Source organism: Tiliqua scincoides, chromosome 8 (assembly GCF_035046505.1).
Source record: "Tiliqua scincoides isolate rTilSci1 chromosome 8, rTilSci1.hap2, whole genome shotgun sequence".
Classification (NCBI taxonomy): domain Eukaryota; kingdom Metazoa; phylum Chordata; class Lepidosauria; order Squamata; family Scincidae; genus Tiliqua; species Tiliqua scincoides.
The window spans coordinates 49,409,680-49,435,057 of NC_089828.1; the positions used below are offsets into that span (position 1 = coordinate 49,409,680).

Sequence of the window (25,378 nt, forward strand, 5' to 3'; positions counted from 1 at the left end):
GGGCATCAAACCTGTTGAAAAATAGTGGGACTTGTTTAAGTTCTTGGTCACATTCACATTTACAGTACATGTGAATAAAGTTTTTACATCTAAACATGCAGTGCAGTACACATGCAGCCTTCTTAGTCTACATGCTATAAGTTGGCTCTTGTGTCAAGTCTGCAAAGCTGGGGAGCAACACAGCATTGAGCAAGCAGGCCTGATTCTCATAGTCAGGCCTTCCTGCTTCTGTATCATTCTGTCTCTCTTTTGAGGTGTCTGTGTTGCAGATTGGCCTAGCATGTTGACTCATGGAGTAGCTTTTCTAGAGATGTGGGGAGGGGGCATATGTTGGATGTTCCTTTTAGCCTGAAGGCCATCTTGAAAGTAAATGAGAGGAACAGGCTCCATATGTCTCGCGTGTGGTCATGGTGTGTTTGCAGGAACAATTTCTTGAGTCTCATAGCTAGAGACTTAGTTATGCAGCAATAGCAAACAGCTCTCCAAATTGGGGGTTGGTTTGTAGGAGTAGGAAATGCTAGAAGCTGACGCTACCAGCAGGCAAGGAAGAAGGCCAGACACCTGCCCTGTGTGTCCCTCTAAATCCTATAACCATCAGAATAGGTACATTATTCAAGACATCAACATTAGTATGACATGGAGGCTGCCAGGCTTGTATAAACTTGCATTAGAAACTGTATGCAAGCTGGCTGTAGCATAGTCCATTCATTGGAAACTTCATGCAATCCTTGAATGCTGAACAGTCCATAGTCTTCTGACTCTTGCATCTAGGCTGAGGGCTAGGGAGGAAGAGCAGAGGATGGAAGTGAAGGATTATACTGAATCTTCCTGTAATCTGGCACGCAGCTGTCTCAGTCTGCTGTCCGTCTGCAGTATATAAAGGATAGCTTTTGGACCCTGCTGAAGACCTTTAGTACAGTAAGGAATGGATAGTGCAGATCATGGGGGCGGTATACTTTAAAATACAACTACAATGACTGTTTCAAGCATTTGAATGAATGAATGAACCTTTATTAGGCATAGAGTTTCAAGCATTTAACTTGAAATCCCAGACATAAACCACCTAATTCTTAGACTTAAACAAAGTACTCCTATCGCCTCTCTGAATTTCCAACAAATAACTGGGTAGAGTGCTTCATGGTACACTTGGTCTGCAGCACAACCAAACTGAACCCATGTTCTGTCTCTGCAGAACTATAGCAAGTGGCCTGAGTGAGTCAAAGCCAATCCACTGGTAGCAAGAGTTGAACTGCAAGCTGGGAATATGGTCAAGTAATGGTATTGCCTTGGCAGACCACCCACATATCCAAGAATACAGTGTGAGGGCATGGCCCTTAATCATGTTAATGGATTCCTATGTCACCCCTCCTGTGAGACAAGCTTGGTACAGTCTCCCTTTATGGTTGACCTGATAGGTTGGACTTCGTTCGTGCACATACCACTTTTCTAGGTACAACTACTGGTACCAGAAAGTGGGTGGCTTTCCATCACAGTTGAGGCATCTATCCACATTCTTCCCAAACTGTGCTCCTCTTGGGAGGGCCAGACACAGCCACATTTTGCCCATTGGTGCACCGTCATTTCAGCCATCTCCACTTCCAGCAGGGTTAGACCAAGTGAGGAAGTACTGTGATCATTATGGCAGTGGGGAAAAGTACCACCTGCCGTACTGCAAAGTCTCATTATCAGTACTAGTTCCACTGGTTAAAAAGTAATAGCAATGGGTCACAGCTAGGCTTGGGCAGTGAACAAACAGCTTGAAAAAGTTCAATAACTCATCAAGGTGGTGGTGCTTCAGAGGAGTCTATTAGCTTCCCTGGAGATCTCAATCACATATTGTATTTAAACTCCAGTCAGTTTGTTGCTTGGTTGTGTGTTTGTCTCCTCTTTCCCAGCTGGTTCTCTTGAACACCAAGTGTCCAGCCTGGAGGGGGACATCTCTAGGACAAAACTTTACTTTTTCTCCCAACCTTATGGTGGTATGTTTGACAGCCTTGTAGCAGTCCTGCTGTTACACCCCGTGCTGCCCCCCAGCTTAAACTCTGTAAGTGGTTTCCTTTCTTGACTGTTTCACACCCACTGAAGGCTTTTCCACTTCTCTGCCCCAAAACACAGAATTGGAGGGGGCTTCATGCAGCTTTTTCTGATTATTGGGTTTGCTTCTTTTTTAGGTGGACAAGCTGGATGCCTCAGAATCTCTGAGGAAAGAGGAGGAGCAAGCTACAGAGACGCAGCCCATTGTTTATGGTAACAACTTGTGACTGGCTTTCCCACTGATCTGCAGTAGGGCTTAATAAGGGCAGACCATTGCCACATTAGACCTTGGATGATTGTTGGTTCTTCAACCTGTCAGTCAGAGGCAAAAGAAGATAAGGGGGAGACACCTGCAGAAAACTTGCCATTTTGCACCTTTGAACTTTTTCCAAGAATTGGGAGTACAAGATTTGCAGAAGTAAAAGCTGGGGCAGACAACAAAGCACGTATTCTGATACTCAGAAGATTTCATTGTCTGCCAGTTTTTAGGAGCAATGTTTACACTGTGCTGATTTTGACCTCTCAAAGGTCTCGGTAGCTTTGGGGCTAGCATACATTAAGGGTCCCATTCCCAAGCAAACCACCCTGTACAGGACGATCTTCTGCTGAGGCCTTTTTGTGGCTGATCAGTAAATAGAGAAGAACTTTTCATTGCAGTGACTTCCATCATTCTCTCTGGTTTGGTAGAAAGCTTTATGTAACAATTGCTATGGGAATGAGGTAAAATGAGCTGATGAACACTGCTCTAAATCAAAATGTTTTTCAACCTTGGGGTCGGGACCCCAGTGTGGTTGTGAAACCTCAGTTGTGGAGTTGCAGCAACTTACAGGAACAAAAAAGGTTGAAGACCACTAGACTAGAGCACTACCATGTAAAAGGGGAGAAATCTGATGTTCCCCTTCACATACCAGAAGGTTGTGTCCCAGTCCTGCTCAGGTTCTTGGCAACTGTTTCCACTAATGTCAAGCTTCATAGTAACTTTTTCTGCTCTTTCTAATAAATATTTAGTTACATTGAACAGTGCTGGAAGGGCATAGTAAGGGCAGGAAGTCGTAGGGTGGGTAGGTAAGGTTCTGGGAGGGGGTGAGATTGGTGATGAGTCCTCAGTTTCATACTTCATTTATTAGGTTGTGCCACAAAAAAGGTTGGAGACCACTATTTGGAGTAACTAGGTAGTCTTGACTACAGAGCGAGGTAGATGCCATTTTAGAAGAGGCAGTCTCTCTGTCATGGTACAGGGATTCCGCCCTCACACACTGAAGAGGGAGGAAGAGAGAGAACATCGAAGTGTATACTTTTTTTTGTGTAGAGATTTTACTGATGAGCTGGAATTTTGAAGTTAACTTGGACTTGAATGAGTGGCAGCTCTTGTGTTAACAATTTGCCCTTTCTCTTGTCTCCAGGTCAGCCCCAACTCATGTTGACAGCAGGTCCCAGTGTCGCTGTTCCCCCACAAGCACCTTTTGGCTATGGCTACACTGCACCTCCATATGGGCAACCTCAACCTGGTTTTGGGTACACCATGTAAGAAGCAAGTCAGTCTGGAGCTAGCATCGTTTTGTTGTTGAAACTCCACTGTCCCTCCCACCTCAACTCAACAGGGAAAAGCCTTGTGTCCTTGTAACCTTTACTTTATGAAGGACTGTGTTTTGTTTTTCTCCCCCTCCCTGTGCAAGGTCTTTGGATCCCACTTATGCATAATCCTTTTTTCACATTCCATTTCACTTAGAACTCCCCCCCGGAATAGTTAAATGTTCCAAGTGGGCTTTCTCTTTTTGCAAGACTGCTTATTGACATTAAACCTGGTCTCTTGTGACTTCCAATTTGCACTCTGTAATGTTTAAACTCTACTATTGAATCTCTAAGTTCAGTGTATGTGAGCAGCTTACAAAAATATGTACTGTCTTATCTAAAATGCATTTAAGTCTCATTCTGTATTCTGAAGGGGGAGGAAAAAGCTAAACAAGAGAATTATTTGTATTTGGAGTTGAAACACTAATTAACATATCTTACCCCAGTTGGATTGCTTAGCGATGCCGGGGAGGGGGGTGGAACTTGCGTACAGACAACCTTTCCTGAATTTAAAAACAGCAAGCCTAGGAGTTTTTGTTCCTCTTTTAACCTATGCAGGTTTTCCAGTTACTCATAGAGAGCGTTAGTGTTTGCTCACTCCACATGTAACAAATAACCCTTCTGTTGTGCTGTACCCTGTGCTTTCTTGTGGGGACCATTTTTCTATTGAGGAACAAGAGGGAGCACCATGAATCCAATCTTGCGTGTATTTGACTAACCCTGCCCTGAGGTTGTGTGTGTTGGATATTGTGGTGTTCAAGATCACTTTGTTTTCCTGAGTGTACAGAAGGGGAGAGAGAGAGAACTCAAACAGGATGGTGGGGGGAGGGGAACCAATTGCTGTTCAGTTTTGTTTGTGCAATTTAAAATGACTCAAATTGAAGAGAAAAAATAAATTACTGGACTGTGGACATACTCTATAGTAGTAGTTTTTCAGTATGTATTGCAACTCCTCTTACAATGTGTGCTCGGCCTCAAAGGTTGAACAGTGTTAAGGTCAAAGGGAGGGACCAGCAACTTAGCAAAATACCAAAATTGTTACTAAGGAGACTATGGGTAGGTGTCTTGCACTGAAGAGATGACACAAGAAATGTGTATTTCAATGGGACTATACACCAGACAGGGAGAAAGATGATAGCACTTCAACAGATGGCTATAGCTGGGCCAATGGCAGCATCTTTTACCCAGGTGAAAACCAGCTTAGGGTTGTAGTTTTGAGTGTTTCCAGTTTAAAATTTGACAAAAGATCATGTTATAGGTATGTTAAGTTGCCTTAATATATTTAGCTTCAAAATAAAATTGACTTCAATGTTCAATGCTGTTGAATACTGTCATGTTTGTAGTGCAAACAAGGGGCAGCTGCAGAGCAAGGAAGCCAAACTACTGTATTTGCAGACTTGTGTGGAAGAGTCTGGCCTGTATGGTTAGTGTATGACCCCAGCAACCTCTCAGTGATTCAGTTCACCTGTTGGCACTGGAAGAGGCGTTCAGAGGAGATAATGGAAACACAAAAATGTATTTGGAAGCAGTAAGTAGCATCACTGTTTAAACTGAAATGGTCTGACACTGCCAGTTATCAGTACCAGCAGAGTTCTGACCACCAGGTTTAGGCTGTGTGCCTTGCATCCTTCAATGAACCAGAAAGGTTCAGTATTGCCTCTGTAATAGAGTCATTGAGTGGCCTTAACTGTATGCCATCTTGGCCCTTTTTGCAATATGGTGGTTAATCCTGACCTACTTAAGACCTGTGCATGAACTACAAAAGCATTATATAACTTGTATATCATCAGATTTATGTAAGTTGTTTAAAATCCTGTAACAGGTGGCTGTTTCATTCCAAGAGTGAATAGACGGAGCAGAGGCTCTAGCCTGCCATAATCAGTTGGCCTTCATAAAACCATAAAGCATAGAGGGCCCTATTTACTCCACAGATTTACCCTATGACTTCCCCCAAAGAAGCCTGGAAGCTGTAGTTGGATTCTTGGGGTTCTCTGGGAGCTGCTAAACCAGTATGTTTGCTGTATATATATATATATAATTGTGGTGAACTCAAAGCCTTAAAAAGACTGACTTAAAAAGAGAGAGGTTCTGGCTGGATCAGTTTCTCACTGGTGCCATGTTTTTAAATGGATCTTAGTTTTTTCCAAGTGAATGGAAAACATGGCACTGGCTTTCTCAAGGGATTACCTAGGGCAGTGAGCAACTATCTAATCTCAGGGGAGAAACTCTGAAGCTAAGAATTTAATTTGACAGTTGGAAGAGCAGCCATCCCTTGGGCATGTCTTTGCCATCAACACTATAGACTCATCCAGCTCTTGCATAGGTAGCAGCTGCTATCTCACATCCAAGGACTGCTTGTTATATCTTTGCAGCAGAAATGAAGACTACTATCTGCAATCCCTGTTTTCCAGAGGCATCTAACGTGGTGGTGCACTCTCATTGCTGTTGAGAGAGGCAATGTTGGATTTTCAGTGTATTACAGCCTTGATGTTGAAAAACTATTTGATTTTTATATCCTACTCTATCTCATTGGTTCAAACCAATGTAGAGGTTCTACTGTTCATAGTCCTGTCCTGTCTCCTAGAGGCTTGCAGATTAAGAAAAAAGTAATGTATTAGGGTTGAAGCAAAATTTAAGAGGTATTTTGGGTGAAATGGAAGTGCTGTCCAAAATACCTGTCACAAAAACCTGGAAAATTCAAGGTCATCCTGAAGTTGTTAGCCCCAAGTACCAATAGTAACAGTCAAATGGTCCTGCAGGCTGGAATGTGCTGTGTAGGGACAAAGCTTGGTCCTTAAGCTCTGCCCAGGAGGCAAGTACATAACCCCAACCAGGGAGGGAACTATTCAAAGGTTTGGGGGAGAGGTGATGCTTGGGATTGCCCATCTTTGTTCACTATACAACCTCTGCCCTCTGAGTAATGAGGAGATGGCAACACAATTTGAGGTTTATACAATTATGCACCTAGGGGTAGAGATGAGCTTTTTGACAATGAAATAAAAACACAACACTGCTTTCTGCACTTCACATTTTTGTAAAAAAAACCTGAGCCCAAAATCTGTGGAAAAAATAAAACCATTCTCTTAACACCTACATACACATAGCTAAATCTGCTGACACTATACTATCTATATTGACGGACTAGTATACTTTTAAAGCACTTGTTATGTGTTTTTATGCCAAGAGCGCATTTACATTACGTTACTTTCTGCACTTTGCATTTTTGTTGAACAAAACCTGCGAAAAAGCACACCTCTCCTTGAGGTGTTTACTTTGTACTAAGTGACCCAGTAAAATTAAGTGGCTGACTTACCTATATGGCTATAAAATGGGATTAGATAAATTAACTGGTGTGGCCTAGTAAATGGAAATTGGATATAACTGCTGTTTGGAGCCTGCTTGCATATTGCCTCCACGCTGCTAGTGAGCATGCGGGGGAAGAGCCCAACAGCGGAAGAAGCTTATAGTCTTCATTTCCTGCTTGTGGGCTTCCTGGGGCTTATCTGGTTAACCAGTGTTGAAAATGGGATGCTAGGTAAGACAGACCTTTACCTGGCCTAGCAGGGCTGCTCTGGATGAAAGGATGAGCTTGTCACTTTTTTCTCTGGTTCAAGACAGGCCTGTGCTAAGTTAACACCTTTCAAGAAAAATGTTGAGATTCAAATCCATTCTATAAAGTGTTCTGGGTTGGGGGGGGGGGGGTCTCATGATCACAGGCTTTTGAAAAACTGAAAACTGTCTTATGCTGCCATCAGCCTTGTGGAGACATAAGTACAAAACAGCTCTTCCTATCTACTCAAGGCATCTCAGCTACTACAGAAATTAGCCACCAGAGGGTAGTACAAGTTCAGCATCTATACTCTTTTCTGAACAGGTAAGACTGGATCCAATGCTACCAAGGAAAGAACACAACCTGCCAGTTCTATTACATGTGGTTGCATCAGTTGCTTTCTTGCATGAATGTTTCAAGTAGAGGTAGTTGCTAATGTAACAGCTCTTTGTTTTTGGCTCTGCTTGGCTCTGCTGTCTTCCCCCGGGCACCAGTTAAGCTGCATTTTTCTAAAACCAAACAGTAGCTGTACCACCTCTCTCCAGGAGTGGCAAGGAGACACAGCAAAACTGTATCTAAGCATCACACATACTTCCCTTTAGGAGAACTTTATTCTGATTAGCTTCCCTTATATGGTAAAATTAAAGCAATGGATGGGTAGTACTGGGAAGGACAAACATTTAAAGAGATTTTTATGAAAGTACTGAGTGAATGTTACCTGTCTTAGTAGCTGCACTCAGGCTTACTTATTAGAAATGAAAATAGATGTACAATTGATAACACAAACATTGCTTTGCACAATGTATTATGAAATTTATTTCATAGTTGTGTTTGCCAGTTCCTATCTTAACAGTTCTAAAACATTAGACAAATTCATAAGGGAGTTATTTTCCTAAGCTCAGTGAAGCCTGAATGCCCTAGAGTGAGACAGAAAAGCGAATTGTATGATCAAAAAGCCTGACTTAAGGGAGGGGGCTGTAAGGTGGCAGAGTAGATGCTTTGAATGTAGAAGGGCCCAAGTTCAGTCCCTGGCATCTCTACTTATCAAACTTCTTTGATAAGCAGGTGCCAAACCACAGTCTGCAGGCCCAAGCCAGTGCCTGGAAAAAGCCTTCCCTGTTGTAAACTGCTTACTCTTCTGTGCTGTTACCTCTTATCTTCCCAGCTGATCTTGTCTGAAAGTCATGCTGGGCAGCTGCTTCTTCTGCCAGCAGGATCTGTGCCCTGATTTCAGGGCAGAAACAGTTGCTTGGAGTGACTTTCTGACAATACCGACCCTCGGAAGAGGCAGCATTGTGGACCAGTAAGTACTGCACACAACTGGGAAGCTTTTTACAGTGCACTAGTCTGGTGGTTTGGAGATCATTGAGTGTTCTGCTGCTACTCCCTATAGACCAGTGAATCTCAAACATTTTAGCCCCAGGACACACTCCTTAGAATGACCATTTATTCAGATCCACTGGAAGTGATGTCATGGCCAAAGTGATATCAATTTAGGCTACAAATCTAAGCCAAAAGGTCCCATTATTTATTTAAAGTATTTTTACCACACCTTTCCTTTGCCCGAGCAGATGCCCAAGGCAGCATACAATTTCATTACAACACATTTTTGTGTTACTTTGCCTAGCTCAGAAGTCAAAACAGATTTGGATCCTTCTCCAACCACACAGCCTCTTTCCAGCATCCAATCTTCCCACCTATTCAGGGAAAAGTACCAGGCCTTTCTCCCACCAGGTGCCCTAACTGCCCAACAGCACTGTTCCCTGTATTTTTAACTGAGCTAGGTGTTATATGACTTATCTAGTGGATCCTGACTCCAGAACCACTGTTTGAGAAACACTGCTATAGACACTACTGAGCTAGATTGACTAATGGTATGAATCAGTATGGTATGATACATGCTAACCAATTTGCCTGCCTTGAATGACTCTCAAGATTCTTTGCACAAGCCTGCTGCTGCATAATGCCTATAACACATTTTTATCTATTTCATTATCCACAACTCTGCTGCAACTTGAACAACCTTTTTTCACCTTTCCTGCACTACCTATTTTTTGCCAAGGGCAGCTAAAGGAAGCCCTGCCCTAGCCAGAAACACTGCAGCCTTAGAGGCTGCAACTCTCTGCCTTCTTCACAGTGATATCATTCACATATGGCTAATTTACAGCACTATCCTATGCATGTCTACTCAGAAATTCCATTCTATTCAATGGTGCTTGCTCCCAGGTAAGTATATAGGATTGCAGCCTTAATCTTGCCAGAAAGAGGTTGCATACTGGTGCAAGAAAGCCATTTCCTGACTATTAGAACAGTACCATTGGAGAACCGCACATACTTATAACCAAAGGACAGCTTATAGTTAAAATTGAGAACAGCCACTGTACCACTGGTCAGACCAGATTTTACTATAGGCAAAAGAAAACTAGATGGCACTTAATAGTGCCTGGCACTGGTGGGGCCTACTTCTGCACTCACTAGAGGCATCTTTCCTTTAGCTCAGGGGTGCTCACACTTTTTTGGCTCGAGAGCTACTTTGAAACCCAGCAAGGCCCGGAGATCTACCAGAGTTTTTTTTACAATGTTCGCGCCATCATAACATATAACATTTATGTGTACAATGTATGTTGGTGTACCTTGAGCCCCACTGAGTATAACAGGACTTACTCCTGAGCAGACATGCCTAGGATTAGGTTGTGAGGCTGCAATCCTAGCCACACTTACCTGGGAGTAAGCCCCATTGAGAACAATGGGCCTTACTCCCGGCGTTTCCTCCCAGAGGCACCTGAAGTGGGGGTCGGCACTCCGCGATCAACTCATTTTGCCTCGCGATCTACCAGTAGATCGTGATCCACCTATTGAGCACCCCTGCTTTAGCTAGTCCTCTAGCTTGAGCCTTTGATAAGCATAGTCTTGCTTTTTCTTGCTGCAGACTGAAGATCTTTTAGAAAGCAACTAAAGAACCCATCAGCCTGCCCTCCAGAACTACATTCATGCATTATTTTCAGCCACTTGTACACCCAAAATATTTCTTCTCCAAATCTGAATATGTGGTATTGCTTTAACTAGCTGACAACAAAGGAGTAGGTAGGAGCAAGGTGTGTTCATGTACACCAGATAATAAAAGAAAACAATGGAGAAAAATTGGGATGGTTTCATGGTATTGTTTTGGAGTTTGCTTTAAAAAAATGTACACAATAGTTATTTCCTCATGGCTAAGCAAGGCATGCATCATTCAGTAGAGTTTTAAATGGCCAGAAACTTTGTCCACAATCTCAGTTGGTCCTGGACCTATGCCGAGGACTGTCCGGGAGCCTGGGGCTATCTGAGTGCGGCCTGCATCTTGGATTAAACTCACTGTCAGGCCCAGCAACTTTGCTTCACTCAGGAGCTGAATGAGAGTTTCTTCATCGGGAGCCTTCAGCACCATCTTCGGCTGCCCACAGTACTCCCACTGCTTGAGGAGTTCAGGGTTTCGGCGCTGAACTTGCTTGTAGGCGGAAACGGCTGCATGTGAGCACTGCGCAGCCACTTTGCCCTTTCCCATCTTCAGGTCAGTTCGGACGACTATCACCATCTTGAATTCTCCACTCTCGCCCATAATGCTGCCTTCGTTGCCCAGTTCATTGGCAAGCAGAGTCATTTTGGCTTTGGGTGGGCGGAATAGCCGTGCTCGAATGCCCCAGCCCAGGCCCACCCCACAGGCAACTCCAGCAATGATACTGAAAAGACCTGTCTTAGAAAGGTAATCCATGGCACATCTGGAAATCAAGGAGAGGAGAAATGTCAGCACAACTACTGAAACACTCAGGAGAATCAAAGTTCCAGCGTTCACCACTGTGCAGTCTGTGTGCTACACAGGAGATTGTCCTCAGCTTGGACTGGGAGGCTTGAGTTCAAATCCCTCTTTAAGCCAAGAAGGTCAAAGTGACCTTAAGTAGGTCACTCTCTCAGCTCAACCCAGCCCATCTCACAGGGCTGTTGTGAGGATAAAGTGAGAATGCTCCACAAATGCCACTCTGCATGCCTTAGAAAAAAGATAGAACAAAAGCATGAAAAACAATTCTGGTTTGTCCATGCCCAGCCACTTGGTGGTGAATAAGCAGATGTAGGAGTGAAGCTGCCTCGAGAAACCTGGCTGCATTGGTTCCTTTTAGGGCTCAATGACTAAGGGTGCAATCCTAATCAACTTTCCAGCACTGCCATAGCTGTGCCAGTGGGGCACATGCTGCATCCTGCAGTTGGGGGGACAATCATGGAGGCCTCTTCAAGGTAAGGGAATGTTTGTTCTCTTACGTCAGAGTTGCATTGCCCTTACCTCAGTGCTGGAAAGTTGGTTAGGATTACACCCTAATATACCCCAGGAAGAATACTTGTGGACTAGTAACTTATGGTCTTATTTAATGTATCAGAGAACACTTATTAAATAACACACCCACTACCTTCAGCATAATTAAAGCATTGAGTAGGCAACCACTCAAATCCTTTGTTAAAGGCTGAGACCTACTTAACAGTAGGTCATGGGTACAGGACAAAACCCCTCCATGGGACTCTGCAATAATCTGTCATGCTGGAAGAATTCACAATGTGTGTTTATACTCCACCTAAGCGATTACATTTCATACTTTCAAAAACAATTTAGTTTCCTTTTCGTTGGGTCCCCTCTTGCAGGAAAGAACCAATAAACCTTTTAAAATAAAAAAATTAAAAATCTTGGACTCCACTAGAGTGAGTTCATACAAATCAACTTTATAATACATAAAACATTATTATTATTAACAGTATTTATATACTGCTTTTCAACTAAAAGTTCACAAAGCGGTTTACAGAGAAAAATCAAATAACTAATGGCTCCCTGTCCCAAAAGGGCTCACAATCTAAAAGATGCAAAAGAACGCCAGCAGACAGCCACTAGAACAGACAGTGCTGGGGTGAGGTGGGCCACTTACTCTCCCCCTGCTAAGAAAAGGAGCACCCACTTGAAAAAGTGCCTCTTAGCCATACATGGGGGAGCCATACGTACATTATATATATATATTATAATATTATATATATATTATATACATTATATATAATGCCAATTTCCAACCTAGATGTGTGTGTGTATATATATACTATAATGACCTATATATACACACACACGTCACAGGTATTCACGTATATCCTCACATACACACCCTTCTGTCCCCTCCTTCGCACTCTCACCAATTTTGGGGAAAAATAGCATAAATTAGCATAATTTTACATTTCACGCACTAATTTGCATAGTTCGACCCTGCGCCTCCTGCACGGGAACGAAGCCGCTCCCAGCACTCCCCACCTGCTCCAGAGACGCGGCGCCCGCCGGTCCCGCTCACCCTGAGAAGCGTTTCCCTTCTTCCGCCTCGGAGCAGCGCACAAGACGCTGTGTGGGGACGGTGACGTCACAAGTGCCGCCGGCCAATCGGAGCGCAGCGCTGACCAAGCGCGTGGCACTCCTCGAGCGCCGTCCCAACGGTCAATGGGCGGGCTTCCAGTGACGTCACAAACGCTCCTGCCAATCAGGACGCCAGAACGGACCGGAAGCGTCCCACGACTTGGGTTTAGTTGACAATCCTGATTTATATTTCTGGAAGAGCGTCTGCTAGACTTTCTCTTCCGCGCCGCGGCGGCGAGAGATGGAAAGAGTTTTTTTAAAAAAAAGATTCATACCGGAAATGACGTCACTGCAAGGGACCCAAGAGGGGGCCGCGTGGAAGAAGTGACGCGCGCGGAGTACCGCTTCCGGCCAGCGAGCAGGGGCTGGGCAGAGCGCCCGCCGCCGACTTCCGGGTTGGCCCGAGTCCAGCAGGCAGGAGCAGCGGCTGCAGGAGGAGGCGGCGGCGGCAGCAGCAAAGCCGAGCGGAGAAGCCGGGCGCGCGCCGGAGGGGAGTAAGTGCGACGGCGCGGCGCGCGAGGATCTCTCAGAGGCGGCTCCGGGAACAAAGGCGCCCTAGCCGGGTCGGTCTCCGCAGGCGGCGGCGGGGCTCCCTCGCTGCCCGGGGAGGCGCAGACCCTCCCGCCGGCTGAGGAGAGCCTGGCTCAGGTCCAGTGGCGGGGAGTTCCGCAGGCCACTGACATGCCTTGCTGTTTCGCCCAGGTGCCGTTAACCTGTGGAACTCCTCGCCACTGGGCGCGGTGGGTGGAGGCGCCTCGGCCACCCCGTGTTCTCTGCCCTCGCACGCAGCACCAGGGCCGGGGCAGCCACCCAGACTGGTTGTTGGGAGAGCTGGGTGGAAACACTTCTTTACCCAGCACGTGGTTACCCTGTGGAACTCCCTGCCGCAGGACACGGTGAAGGCGCCTGACCTGGATGCCTTGAAAAAGGGATCTGACACCCTTCTGGAGGAAAAGTCTATCACCGGTCACAAGCCATGATGGGTGCACGTGATTAGTCTGTGGAACTCCTTGCCCCTGGATGTGGCGGTGGTACTTGGCCTGAATGCCTTTATCAGTGGATTGGGCAGATGTACTTATTTTTATTTTTCACCTTTTTATACCGCCCTTCTTCCAAAGAGCTAAGCTGCTCCTCCCTTCCTTCTTGTTCTCACAACAACCCTGTGAGGTAGGTGAGGCTGAGAGAAAGTACTGGCCCAGGGTCACCCAGGAAGCTTTGTGGCTGAGGGAGGATTTGAACCTGGATCATCCAGGTCTAACTCCACCTCCCAAACCACTACACCACTCTGGCTTTCACTGGGTCTGATGCTGATTTCTGGAGGAAAACTCCATCACAGGTTGCAAGCCATCATGGGGATGTGCAACCTCCTGATTTCAGAAGTGAGCTGCGTCAGAATTCCAGGCGCAAGGGAGGACACCAGGATGCAGGTCTCTTGGCCTTGTGCTGGGGATGGCTGAGCATATGGTGGGCCACTCTGAGATACAGGAAGCTGGACTAGATGGGCCTTTGTCCCGATCTATCAGGGCTCTTCTGATGTTCTTATGCCCCAAGCCACAAAACTGCCTCTCCTGTCTAATAACAACTGGGCTTGCATCCCCTCCTCTTCCAAGTAGTTGTGGTGGTGATCATTGTTGGATGTAGCACTATTCCTGTGGCATAAGAGCTCCGCTGGATCAGGCCATAGGCCCATCTTGTCCAACTTCTTGTGTCTCACAGTAGCCCACCAAATACCCCAGTCGCACATCACTTGGCATAGCTGACAGGATATAGGTCTTTACTCCAAGGAGTTTTCAGTGTTTTGACAGTATTGGGAGACAACTCAAAGAGGAACGGAAGAGTCGATGAAAATGTGGGAGGGAGGCCAGCAAATGCATTTGGTTGTATGAAGACTTCATTTCCCTTGAGTATGTGAAGATTGTGGGGTTTGTGACAGCGGACTCTTTAATTGAAGTAGGTCTCCTCGCTTAGCTGCTGGTAGGGTGAGCAGACACAGTTATGGGAAGGCTTCCCCAAGATCTTCTTATTCTGAAATGCTGTAACACTTTCCCATTATGTGGAAAGTTATAAGGAAACACCCTGATCAGGAAAGTAAGCCCCACTGAGCACAATGAGACTTACTTCTGAGTAGACATGCATAGAATTGCACTGTAAGAATTAGAGAGAAGATGATTTCTGCAGTTGTAGCTTCTGGTGTAGTTGAGGTGATAAAAGTCTGTGCCTGCCAAAAACACTACCCAACTCAGAAGGACAGAAGCTCTGTTCTCTTTGGCACCTGCTTGCCTTATGTGCTGAGATGAGCATGGTGTGCTGTAGGGGAAAAACTCATCTCTTGCTTTCACAGTTGCAGAGAAAAGAGCTAGTGGTTTTGGGTGTCAAGACATAAAGTGAGAACATTACAGGTTACCTTGTAATAATTATGGGGAAAAGGGATTTTCTGCACCTTGTCACAAAGAAGTTGGCCAATTCTGTCATCTGTCCTCCATAGCACCTGGTCCCACCAAGATATCTTGAGGACAGATCACCAGCATTTTTTGCATTTTGCAAATCCTACTTGGGTAGCAAACCTAATGCTGATCTCCTCCCTCTTGTTTATTCTCCCCCCCCAGTCTATTGAGAACTCAGATTCCATCTGCATTCATCACATGCACACACTTCCTCTTCCCTGGTTCCAAGAACTTTGGGAGTATTACTTTCCAAACCTCTTGTATGTGGCAGTTGTCACTTCTTGTAACTGGGATCTGTCAAGACAAGTTGGAAAAAAATCAGATATGGCCATTAGATTTCTGGTGTTCTCAATAAGAGGCAACCTTCCTTTTGGATTCGCCCCTCTTCCCTGTTTGTTAATCCCAGGCAAAGTGTTTTGTGACATTGAATGAGTTTGTTTCTAATTAAGGCTCTTGTGTCTGACAGCTACAGCAGTCCTTTCTTTCAAAAGGTCAGCTTGAGGTAGAATCTGTCTCCTCTGCAGAACCTTCACACCTGTGCAATGTTCCTTCCCTCCATTTGCTCCCTCTAGCGTATGAATCTAGAATTGTTCCCAGTACTTTGGGCTGCAGTTCTCCTAAGCCCTGTTTTCAAAGAACAACCTCCTGGAGAGGCTTCCAAATGTCACAAGTGTAGGACTGAGCTGTATTGCTGATTGGCATTATACATAAAGATGTACCAATGTTTTTGAGGGCATTGTAGAAGCAGGAATCACTAGCATCCTCGAAGGGAAACATACCATTTAAAGTGGCAATGACAGTAATTTTAACACTTTAAAATTGAGTGTTAAAGGGAGATTGTGATTAAATATTAGGAAAAACTTCCTGATGGTATGAAGAGTTTAGCAGTGGAGCAGTTTGCCTTGGAAGCTGTAGATTGTCCATTATTGGAGGCAAACCTCCAATATTTTGGTTAGAAGGCTGGACCTCTATCAGGGATGCTGTCATTGTGGATTGCCTGTGTTGGCAGGGGGTGGTTGGACTTGGCGGTCTTGTAGGTCCTTCCAAAATTCTGTGACTTTGCATTTGTGTAGTACTATTTTAGTGCTTGCACACTCCTAGATGGTGATCTGGTTAGTCTGTTGCAAGAAAAGCAACAGCAAGTCTTGTAGCCCCTTAAAGATGTACCCGTTTACTTTAACATAAGCTCACATGGACCACAGACCATTTCATCAATGCACAAAGTGTCATTCTCATTTGGCAAGTTTTTATACTTGGTTGGGGATAGAGAAAATAAGGAGATTTTAGACTCATAGGGCAGTGCTTCCCAAACTTACTGAGCCGGCAACACCCTTTTCAAGGTGTTATTTCAGACCTAGAAATAAGTGAGGCTGAAGTGCTGATGTCAGTGCCACTTACTTCTGGGTTGCACTGAAAAGGCCTAAAAATAGCATTAAATGGGTCCAGGGAAGCTGAGTTGGCCCTTCCTCAGCTCTGCAGAGAGTCCAGCCTGTCACTCTGTACCTCCACTCGGCAGTTTCTTTCATCGCATTCCACTTGCACTGCTGAGCAGCTCGACCAGCGCACGGTCCATGACACCCCTGGGAACACATTGTGATGCCCGTTTGGGAACCTCTGTTCATAGGGGATAGCGAAAAAGGAAAAAGAATTGTAAAAGGTGTGAGATAAAGGGTAAGGAATAGAAGAGGTACAGGTAGTGACTGTTATGTAAAGTAGTGAATGGTCACTGCACTTTACATATCAACACCAATAATAGTAGATGAAGATACACTGAGTTAATTGACTAAAGTACTGAGGCAGGAAAAATGGTTTTGTATTAGACCCATCTACAAGGATGGGTCCATACCTGGAAACAAAGGGACCAGAAGATGATGGATGTGATGGAATGAGAGAAATTCTTATGTGAAGCTAAATTCATGAATGCTAACTGCAGCCAGGGGGGTTACTGGAACTAGATGGTTTGACGCTGTTGGACTGCTGCACTAGCAATTGCATTGGTTACCTATTTGTTTCTGCTCCCATTTCAAGGTGCTGGTATTGACCTTAAAAGCCCTTCACAGTCCAGGACCAGGTTATCTGAGGGAGCACCTTCTCCTATACACTCCTGCCTGTCCGCTTAGGTCATCAGAAGGGGCTCTCCTTCCAGTGCCACCTCTGTTCCAAGTTAGAGGGGAGCAGTGTGACAGCGAGCCTTCTCTGAAGTAGCACCATAATTATAGAATTCTCTTCTGAGGGAATTAAGAACTACCCCCCCCCATGGCTTTTCAGCGAGGGGTCAAAACATGTCTGTTTCATCTGGTGTTTGGGTGATGGGCTGATGTCTGCCCTCTTTCTTTGTAATAGTGTTGTGACTTAGCTGCTTTCTGGACCAAATCCCACCCCACCCCCCATGGTTCAGCTGTGTGTGTTATACACTGCACTTTTTATTGAGCTTTGTAAGCTGCCTTGGGCATTTGCTTCAGCATCGGAATGGTGGGATACAAATTTTTCTAATAATGCTAAAAATGATATAAGTATGATGGTATTTGCATCACCAGTGATAGGTGATTACAGATTTTTTGGCTGAATGTAGTTTTTTAATTACATAGTGAGACAGGAAACGTTCACTTTTGTCCAAACCAAGATAAATAGAGCAGTAGTTCTCACACATTTAGCACCAGGACCTACGTATTAGAATGAGACTCTGTCGGGACCCACCAGAAGTGACATCATCAAGCAGGAAAATTTTTAACAATCCTAGGCTGCAATTCTACCCCTTGCCCAGGGATAAGTCCTTTTGACTGTCATTGTTAAAAGAATATACATAGTAGCTTGTTAACAGTACAGGTCTGTAACATTTCCCCAAATGCAGTTGCAGGCCATGGTAGCATCAAGTCTAATATATTAAAAATAAAATATTGACATGAATGGGGATCCACCTGAAATTGGCTCGCGACCCACCTAGTGGGTCCCGACCCACAGTTTGAGAAACACTGGAATAGAGTAAAATTTCCTGATAAATTCTAGTTCACATGCACTGATTTCAGCAATCCTTGCAATGTTTAGGTTAGTTTTAGCAGTGATAAAACTAACTAAATTTCAGCAAAGATTTAGTTTGGTAGTGTTATAGTAGATGAAGGACTGAGAGCACATTCCTGTCCAACTTTCCATCTCTGGTGTAGTCACAATGCAGCCCTGTAGTAAAGGAACACATGTTCCCAAATCTTGAGGCGGCCCCAATGACTGCACCTCCATTGCAGGATGTAGTGCACACCCCACTGGCACAACTGCACCAGCACTGGAAAATTGGATAGGATTTGACACTGAAACTTGGCATGTGACTTGACACCTAGTCCACTGACTGAGGCAAGGCTTAACCACACAGTCTTCATTGCTGTGCTGTCCCCGATTTCAGCTCGTGGATTTCATCTAGGACAGATTTGTGCTTTCTGACATTGCTTGTGGGGTACATAAATCTTTTCCTGGGCATAATATTATCACTTTGCCTGTTAGTCTTCTGTGAATGTTCAGAAGCAGAAGTGTAAGACTACTTTGGGAACTTTGCTAGGAAGCAGATGAGAAAGGTGAGAAAGGGGGAAGGGAAGCAGCTTCTACACTGGCAAATACTTTGAAGAACATAAAACTGTTAGTGTTTTGTGGGTGGTTTGCCTAGATCATGGGTGCTCAATAGGTGGATCGCGATCTACCGGTAGATCGCGAGGCAAAATGAGTAGATCGCGGAGTGCCGACCCCCCCTTCAGGTGCCTCTGGGAGGAAACGCAGGGAGTAAGGCCCATTGTACTCAATGGGGCTTACTCCCAGGTAAGTGTGGCTAGGATTGCAGCCTCACAGCCTAATCCTAGGCATGTCTACTCAGGAGTAAGTCCTGTTATACTCAGTGGGGCTCAAGGTACACCAACATACATTGTACACATAAATGTTATATGTTATGATGGCGCGAACATTGTAAAAAAAACTCTGGTAGATCTCCGGGCCTTACTGGGTTTCAAAGTAGCTCTCGAGCCAAAAAAAGTGTGAGCACCCCTGGCCTAGATGCTTTGCCTGTTGATAGTGCTGCCTTGTATATCTGAAGTAGACCAAAGTTTACAGAATCTCATGGATTCTTAAGCTATCCTGCTCTGAAGTGGTACAAAGTCTCTGTTGTATAGCTACAAAAGACTGACGTGGCTCTTCATTTTAATTTCTCACAGAGCAAAGTTTAAGTCTTTTGCTCCTGATAGTGAAACTCCTTGCAGTATATGATGTTCTTTTCTCCTTCTGTTTCTGCTACCCTATTTTAAGAGCTGGTGTCCACTGTAGCGTAGTAGTTAACAGTGAGGCAGTATATAAACTTGCCTTGTGTATAAACTGATTTTAGCCAATTCTTTATCCTGCCATTTGTTCTGCCCTTTATAAGGATAATAGATCTGGGCTGTTATGATTTTTAAAAGAACATGGGTGAAGAACTTTGATCACATTATATGTTCTCTAAAAAGTGCTAAGTATCATCATCAGGGATGTTACTGGCTTCATTAGTGGCTAATGGTAATGATGACTGTTGGAACCTTCATGTTCAGTGGTCCTACACCTCTGAATACTAGTTCCGGGGGGGGGGGGGCGACAGCAGGGTAGGGCAATTGCCTCCATGTTTCGCTTGTTGGCTTTCCAGAGGCAGCTGAGTGAATTAGGTTGCTGGACTAGGTGGATCTTTGCTGTGATCTAGCAGGGCTGTTCTTATGATGATCTGCAATATTTAGCGAGGGCAGAGGGAGCCATCATTCCTCCTGTATTTAAAGCCAGATGTGATCACTTCTATATTTCTCAGTAGCTACCTGGTTCTGTCCACTCAGTGACACTGAGAACCCATTCCTATCCAACTTCCCAACACCAGTGTAGGCACAATGCAGCCCCAGGGTAAGTGAATTTTGTTCTCTTGCCTTGAGGAGGCCTCCGTGACTGCCCCCCCACCTCAGGATGCAGCACACTCCCTGTTGGCATGGCTGCATTAGTCGTGGAAAGCTGGAAAGGCTTGGACCCCACTGGTGTACCTAGGGGGGGCAAACAGGGCAAATGCCCTGAACGCCGACCTTCCAGAGGCGCCTCGGAGCCTTGTCCCCCCCTCCCAGAGGTGCACCCAGGAGCACTGCAGAGAGGCAACTTGCTGCCTCTCTGTCAGTGCCTGGGCACCGACTGAGCTGCCCCTCCCCTCCTCTTTTATAGGAGGATAGGAAACAGGCACCCTAGAGAGGCACTGACACTCTAGGGTGCCCATCTCATCTCCTCCTATAAAGGAGGAGGGGAGGGGGCGGCCCTCCTCCACCTAGGAGGGCGTCCCTCCATGGCACAGGGGAAGCCCCCTGGCCCGGGTCACCCCTCCTACACCTCAGAGCGTGTCTCTCTGTGGCGCAAGGGAAGCTTTCTGGCTCGGGTCGCCCCTCCTGCACCTTAGAGTGCATCTCTCCGTGGCACAGGGGAAGATTCCCAGCCCAGATCACCAGACCGGGCCCCAGACCGCTGCCATGGAGACCCCCGCAGTGCGGAAGTCTCTGTGGGGGCCTCGGCTGCCTGCTCCGTTCCCCCTTGTTTTCAAAGGGGGAACGGAGGAGGTAGCTGCGCAGACGTAATTGCGGTGACGTCACCGTCACCACAATTACTTCCGGGTCAGGTGCGCGGGGGTGGTGGAGAAGGGGGGCAAAACGGGGTGTGGGGCACGGAATCCTGGGGGTTGCCCCAGGCACAGGGACCCCCAGGAACATCACTGTTGGACCCTAAGTGTTTTATAAAGTGAACCTGTGCACTACATACACATATCGTTGTCACAAATCCTTTTGCTTCCAAAGAATGGGTGTGTATAAGTTTGACCTGTGTTCATAAAATTACAGCATAGAACAACAAATCTCTCAGAACCCAGGGTTTTTTTTTTTTTGTTTGTTTTTTGGACCTACTTTAATTTTGCATGTATCTGGGTTGAGGATCCTTGCCAATAACTTTTTTCTTCCTCCCCCCCCCCCCAAAAGTCTCTTTGCTATCGTTGTAAAAACCTGAAATGGTAGCCTAATTTTTTTTTTTCAGCATGATGTCAGTGACTTTAATGTTGGATTACTTGGGAAGAGAGCATTAGAGTTGCAGCATTAGAGATGTGAATGGACCCAGTGATTGAAAGCATGTCAGGAGCCTTGAACTTTCTATATCAGTGTCTGCTCAGGGGTGTTTTTGTTTTTCCCCTCCCTGTGGCTAATGCTGAGACATTACATTCACTCTTTGGCTATTTCATTGCTGCAGGCTGGAAACAAACAGCTCTAAATTGAAGTGGTTAGAAGCAAAACAATTCTGAGGCTGCTGTGCCTCACTTGTGAGGAATCATTCATGAGCTAAATATAGCTCGCTTTTGACTAAGAGAGATGGTTCAGGTTGAAGAGAGGTAAAACAACCAAGAGTATCTGAAGCACTGTTTCTTATACTGACAAGAGCCATAGCATGTTTGTTTTTCTGAATGAAAGCTAAAATGACATGCTTTTCATTTGTAAGAGGGGACTGAGCATAGCTCGTGTAATGGTGCTGGATGTGTCTTCTGATAGAAAAGAGGCAAGTTCAAAGCAGCAGCTCAGGCAGAGAAGTAACAGGCAACCTCCTAAGATGGTAGACTGTTGCTTCTGATGCAGAAAAGCAGCACAATTATCTAACAACTGTGGAAGCTGATTGTACAGTTTGCTGCGGTGGCATTTCAGAGATGAAGGGGGCATCCTCCTCTGAGGGCAGGGAATTCTGCTGCATTTGGAGTTATTGAATGACCAGATCAGTGGAGAGATGGGTCAGAATTTCCCTTACCTAGTGGAGGCTGATTGGGAGCAATGACTCATGCAGAGATTAATGATTTATGGTGATATGCTAATATGTCTTAGCATGCAATTTGGGAGAGGTGAGAGGTACTGCCAGATGTATCTGAGGCATGTGATTTGATGCAGAAGGGTGAAATTAGGAAGCAGCACCAAGAACAGACCATGAGACTTCTCTTATAGTCTCTTAGGGCCCAACTTTCCAGCACTGATGCAACTGTAGTACAGCCCCAAGGTAAGGGAACAGATATTCTGACCTCCAGCAAGTGATGATACAGCAGGTCATTTTTTTGTGATAGCTCTTCAGGTGATTCTAAATTAGACCAACAACCTCCCTCATTTAATATCCTGGTTTTTGATAGTAGCCAGTTTCAGTGTGGGATTTCCTGAAGTATGGCAATGGAGGGGAGGAGATGAGAACAGGTTAGAAGCAATGTTGGATCTGTCCACCACCATCCCAGGTCCAGCAGAAAAAGGACTGACAGTTGGCTCTCCTCCTAAGTCGTAGGAGATTAGTCAATGTACTCATCAGCTCACTTGTTCAGTAAATGAGCAAATGCTATCTATGCAGAGGGTCCTAGGTTCGTTCCCTGATGTCTCCAATTAAAAATATCACAAGTAGCAGGGCTGGAAAGAAGATACAGACAGGCCCCTGTATCTGCAAAACACCCCCCACCCCCACCCATTAGCACTGTTAAAAAGTTGATCTGGGCAAAGCTTCCTTGTTTTAACAGGTTGTGATAGGTATTTAAACTTACGTTACAGAGCAGGCTGCTGGCAGCCTGAATGCTTGATGAAACTAGCTCCAGTGCTAAGGGGGAAGCTGTTAACTTTGCATAGGAGGTGGTGCTGGAGCTTCTATTTTTATAGAGTTCCCCCATATCTGTGGTTTCTGTGTCCATGGGGGGAGTGTCCTTGGAACGGATTCCCTGAAGGTGCAGGGGCACGCCTGTACTTCCCTGGGAGCAGACCTTTCCCAGATTGAACACTGGAGTAGACGACCAAATTAATTTCTGGAATTCCCTGCCCAAAGATGAGGTAATGGCCACTTCCTGAGATGACTTTGAAAAGGGACTAGACAAAATCATGAAGGGGGCTAAGTCTCCAGCTCTTAGCCATGAGGTAACTAAATGGAACTTCCTTCAAGTTCAGAGACAGTACAGTATTCTGTAGGAACTGATTGCTGGGGGGCAAGAGCAGAGGAGAGTTTTTACCTTCATGCTCAGATGTAAACTTCCTGGAAGCACCTGGCTGGCCGGCCATTGTGAGAAACGAGATGCTAGACTAGACAAACTTTTGGTCTGATCTAGCAGGGATTGTCTTCTGTCCACAGTGGTCTGGAATTAAGAGAGCCAGGGCAAGTTAACTTCCAGGTCAGAATGTAAGATGAATGCAGACTTTTGGGAACATAGACAGTATTAAGAATGCAAGAAGTGCCCAGCTGTATTGAATCAAAAGTCTGTCCCATGTGGTGTGCTGTTTCTGTGATCAGCCAGATGTTGCAAAAGTCAATAGCCTGCTGGTACACACACGTCAGCATTAGTCATCTGTGACATATCAACTGGCTGAAAAGGGCAAGAATGAGTTCTGGTTTACAAAGCTGTTAGCCTGGAGATCTTTTTATTGGGTTCATAGCTCAGTGGTAGAACAAATGGTTTGCACACGTATTCAGATCTTGGCAGCACCTTCAGTTAAGGCTGGGAAAGACCCCTTGGATCCCTGGTGAGCCATTGCCAGCCAGTGTTGACAATACTGAGTTAGATGAACCAAAGGTCTGACTCGGTAGATGGCAGCTTCATATGCTTGTTCACTGTAGGTGAACCTACCTACCTCTTTTTCTTCTCCACTCCACTACCTCCTGGCATAACTTGATACCATTTCTTCAGCCCCACCCAGTGAACTGCCAGCCTCTGCTGCTTAGAAAAGTAGGACGTTCTGCTTGGCCCAAATTAAAAGGTGATGCTGAGAAAATGTGCTCCGTTGCACAACTGACAACGTGACCTTTTCCAAACATTGCTGCCTCTTCCAACTCTGAGGGGAAGCTGTTGCGACATCAGCAAATAGAGCAATGAATGGGGAAACTGGAGAAGGGAAAATCCAGGGGTGTTTACGCAATGTGCAGCTTAAGGATTGTGTTTTTGCCTTCCATCTGTTAATGTCGTGCCAGCATGTAGTACTGTGTTGGGATGCTGCTTGGCAGTTGTGTGGGGGTGGTGGGGACAACAAACCTGAGAGCCACTTGCCGTGTGCTTCAAGGACAGCTGTGTCTTTTTGGCAGTTGCTCTTGGAAGGAGACCACCACCTGTTGCTCAAAGAGGTCACCTAAGGGGATACAGCTTCCCTGATGTCCTTTCCAAATATTGCATGACTGGGCTCTCAGAGGATTGAATTTTACACTCATCAAGCAAACTAGCTCCGACTTTATTTGCAACAACTGAAGAAAACTCGCTGGTTTTAGGTGGAAGTTTTTCTTTCTTTAATGCAGCAACTTCTTGAATTCTGTGCTACTGCAGGTAACAGTCACCAGTTACATTTTTGTGTGGTTTGTTGGGAGGGCCAAACTGGGTTTTTAAAGATGCAGGTTTGCAAATAGTTGCTCTCCTATGGCGAGTAAGAATCTTTTCCTGGTGACCATCTTTATATAAATTGAGGGTTTTTTTGTTGTTTTAGACTAAAAATAATTCATACAGAAATTTGTGGGCAGATTGACTTTTAAATATTTTTGGGAGCTGGTACCTCTGATGGGATATTTGGAAGACCATATTGTGATATCAGTGCTTTATGTGTGAATGTAAAAAAAAAAACGTGAAACTTGTCAAGTTGGAAGTAAGACAGAGTGAGACAAAACAGAGGAAAGTGGGATGAAATAAGTTTGTAACCAGTGTTGGATTTTCTCCTACTTACTCAAACCAGCAAACTAGTTTGATTTAGAAGCTTTGAGTATGAGTTCAGGAGTACCACATGACCTATTCTAACCAATTGTAGTTGAAAAGCTTTTGTGCTGGTTGTCTTTGATCCAAATGGTTTCTGGTACTCTGTGGTTTTTGGAGAGAAGCCCTGATGCTGGTCCTTCCCTCCATTCCTCTGACCTGTCTCTCTGCCAGGACCAAAATCAATAGCCTCTACCGCTACCAGAAGAATAAAACCTGGCAAAGAAAAATTGTTCTTGGAAGTCTTCCTCCACATTACATGGACAATTGCCCTCGAACTTAACTAGTAGTACGCAGCAAAGTATCATGGAGATTTGGAGCGAGGCACAAGAATAAGCAGCCACAGGCAGATAAAGTGTTAAAATGTAAAATGAGAGTTTATTAAATATACAAGTGGAGAAGGATTTAATCATAATAATACAAGAAGGCTTGGAAAATAGTTTGCAAGTTGGCAGTGCCCAGGCTTGAAGCTTAGGAAACATAAAATCGGGTGACTGCTGGCAATAATTATCTAATGCAGCTAATTCACACTGTTCCTTGACTGTTCTTAATCCAAGGTCAGCTTGAAGAGTCCATCATATCTCTCTGATTCCCCAAGAGGCAGGTGGGAGCTTAACGAA

General features: G+C 45.2%; 3 protein-coding genes across 5 annotated transcripts in view; 2 read left to right on the plus strand and 1 right to left on the minus strand.

Moving 5' to 3' along the window:
- The window catches only part of CLTC (clathrin heavy chain), a 70,672-nt gene extending 65,750 nt beyond the window's left edge, over positions 1 to 4,922 (plus strand). For both annotated transcript variants that reach the window (XM_066634897.1, XM_066634898.1), the window contains 2 exons: positions 2,172 to 2,247; positions 3,438 to 4,922. In XM_066634897.1, coding sequence (XP_066490994.1) covers positions 2,172 to 2,247; positions 3,438 to 3,562 — 201 coding nt within the window. In that variant the 3' untranslated portion in view covers positions 3,563 to 4,922. The remainder of the gene's footprint in view (positions 1 to 2,171; positions 2,248 to 3,437) is intronic.
- Positions 4,923 to 7,790: 2,868 nt separating this feature from the next.
- PTRH2 (peptidyl-tRNA hydrolase 2) lies at positions 7,791 to 12,571 on the minus strand. Of its 2 annotated transcripts, none has more exons than XM_066635981.1 (2): positions 12,511 to 12,571; positions 7,791 to 10,914 (listed from the first exon to the last, which is right to left on the minus strand). In XM_066635981.1, exon 2 carries the CDS (start codon positions 10,905 to 10,907, stop codon positions 10,389 to 10,391), a length of 519 nt encoding a protein of 172 aa, XP_066492078.1. In that variant the 5' UTR covers positions 10,908 to 10,914; positions 12,511 to 12,571; the 3' UTR covers positions 7,791 to 10,388. The 2 variants fall into 2 exon arrangements, with proteins under 2 accessions (XP_066492078.1, XP_066492077.1); XM_066635980.1 differs by having other exon boundaries at positions 7,792 to 10,914; positions 12,474 to 12,555.
- A 411-nt stretch (positions 12,572 to 12,982) lies between these two features.
- The window catches only part of VMP1 (vacuole membrane protein 1), a 138,701-nt gene continuing 126,305 nt past the window's right edge, over positions 12,983 to 25,378 (plus strand). The window contains exon 1 of the mRNA XM_066635611.1: positions 12,983 to 13,063. The gene's annotated coding sequence lies outside the window, so the exon portion shown is untranslated. The remainder of the gene's footprint in view (positions 13,064 to 25,378) is intronic.

Excerpts from the sequence above, each read along its gene's own strand:
- PTRH2 (XM_066635981.1), bottom strand. The coding sequence starts at position 10,907 with ATGGATTACCTTTCTAAGACAGGTCTTTTCAGTATCATTGCTGGAGTT.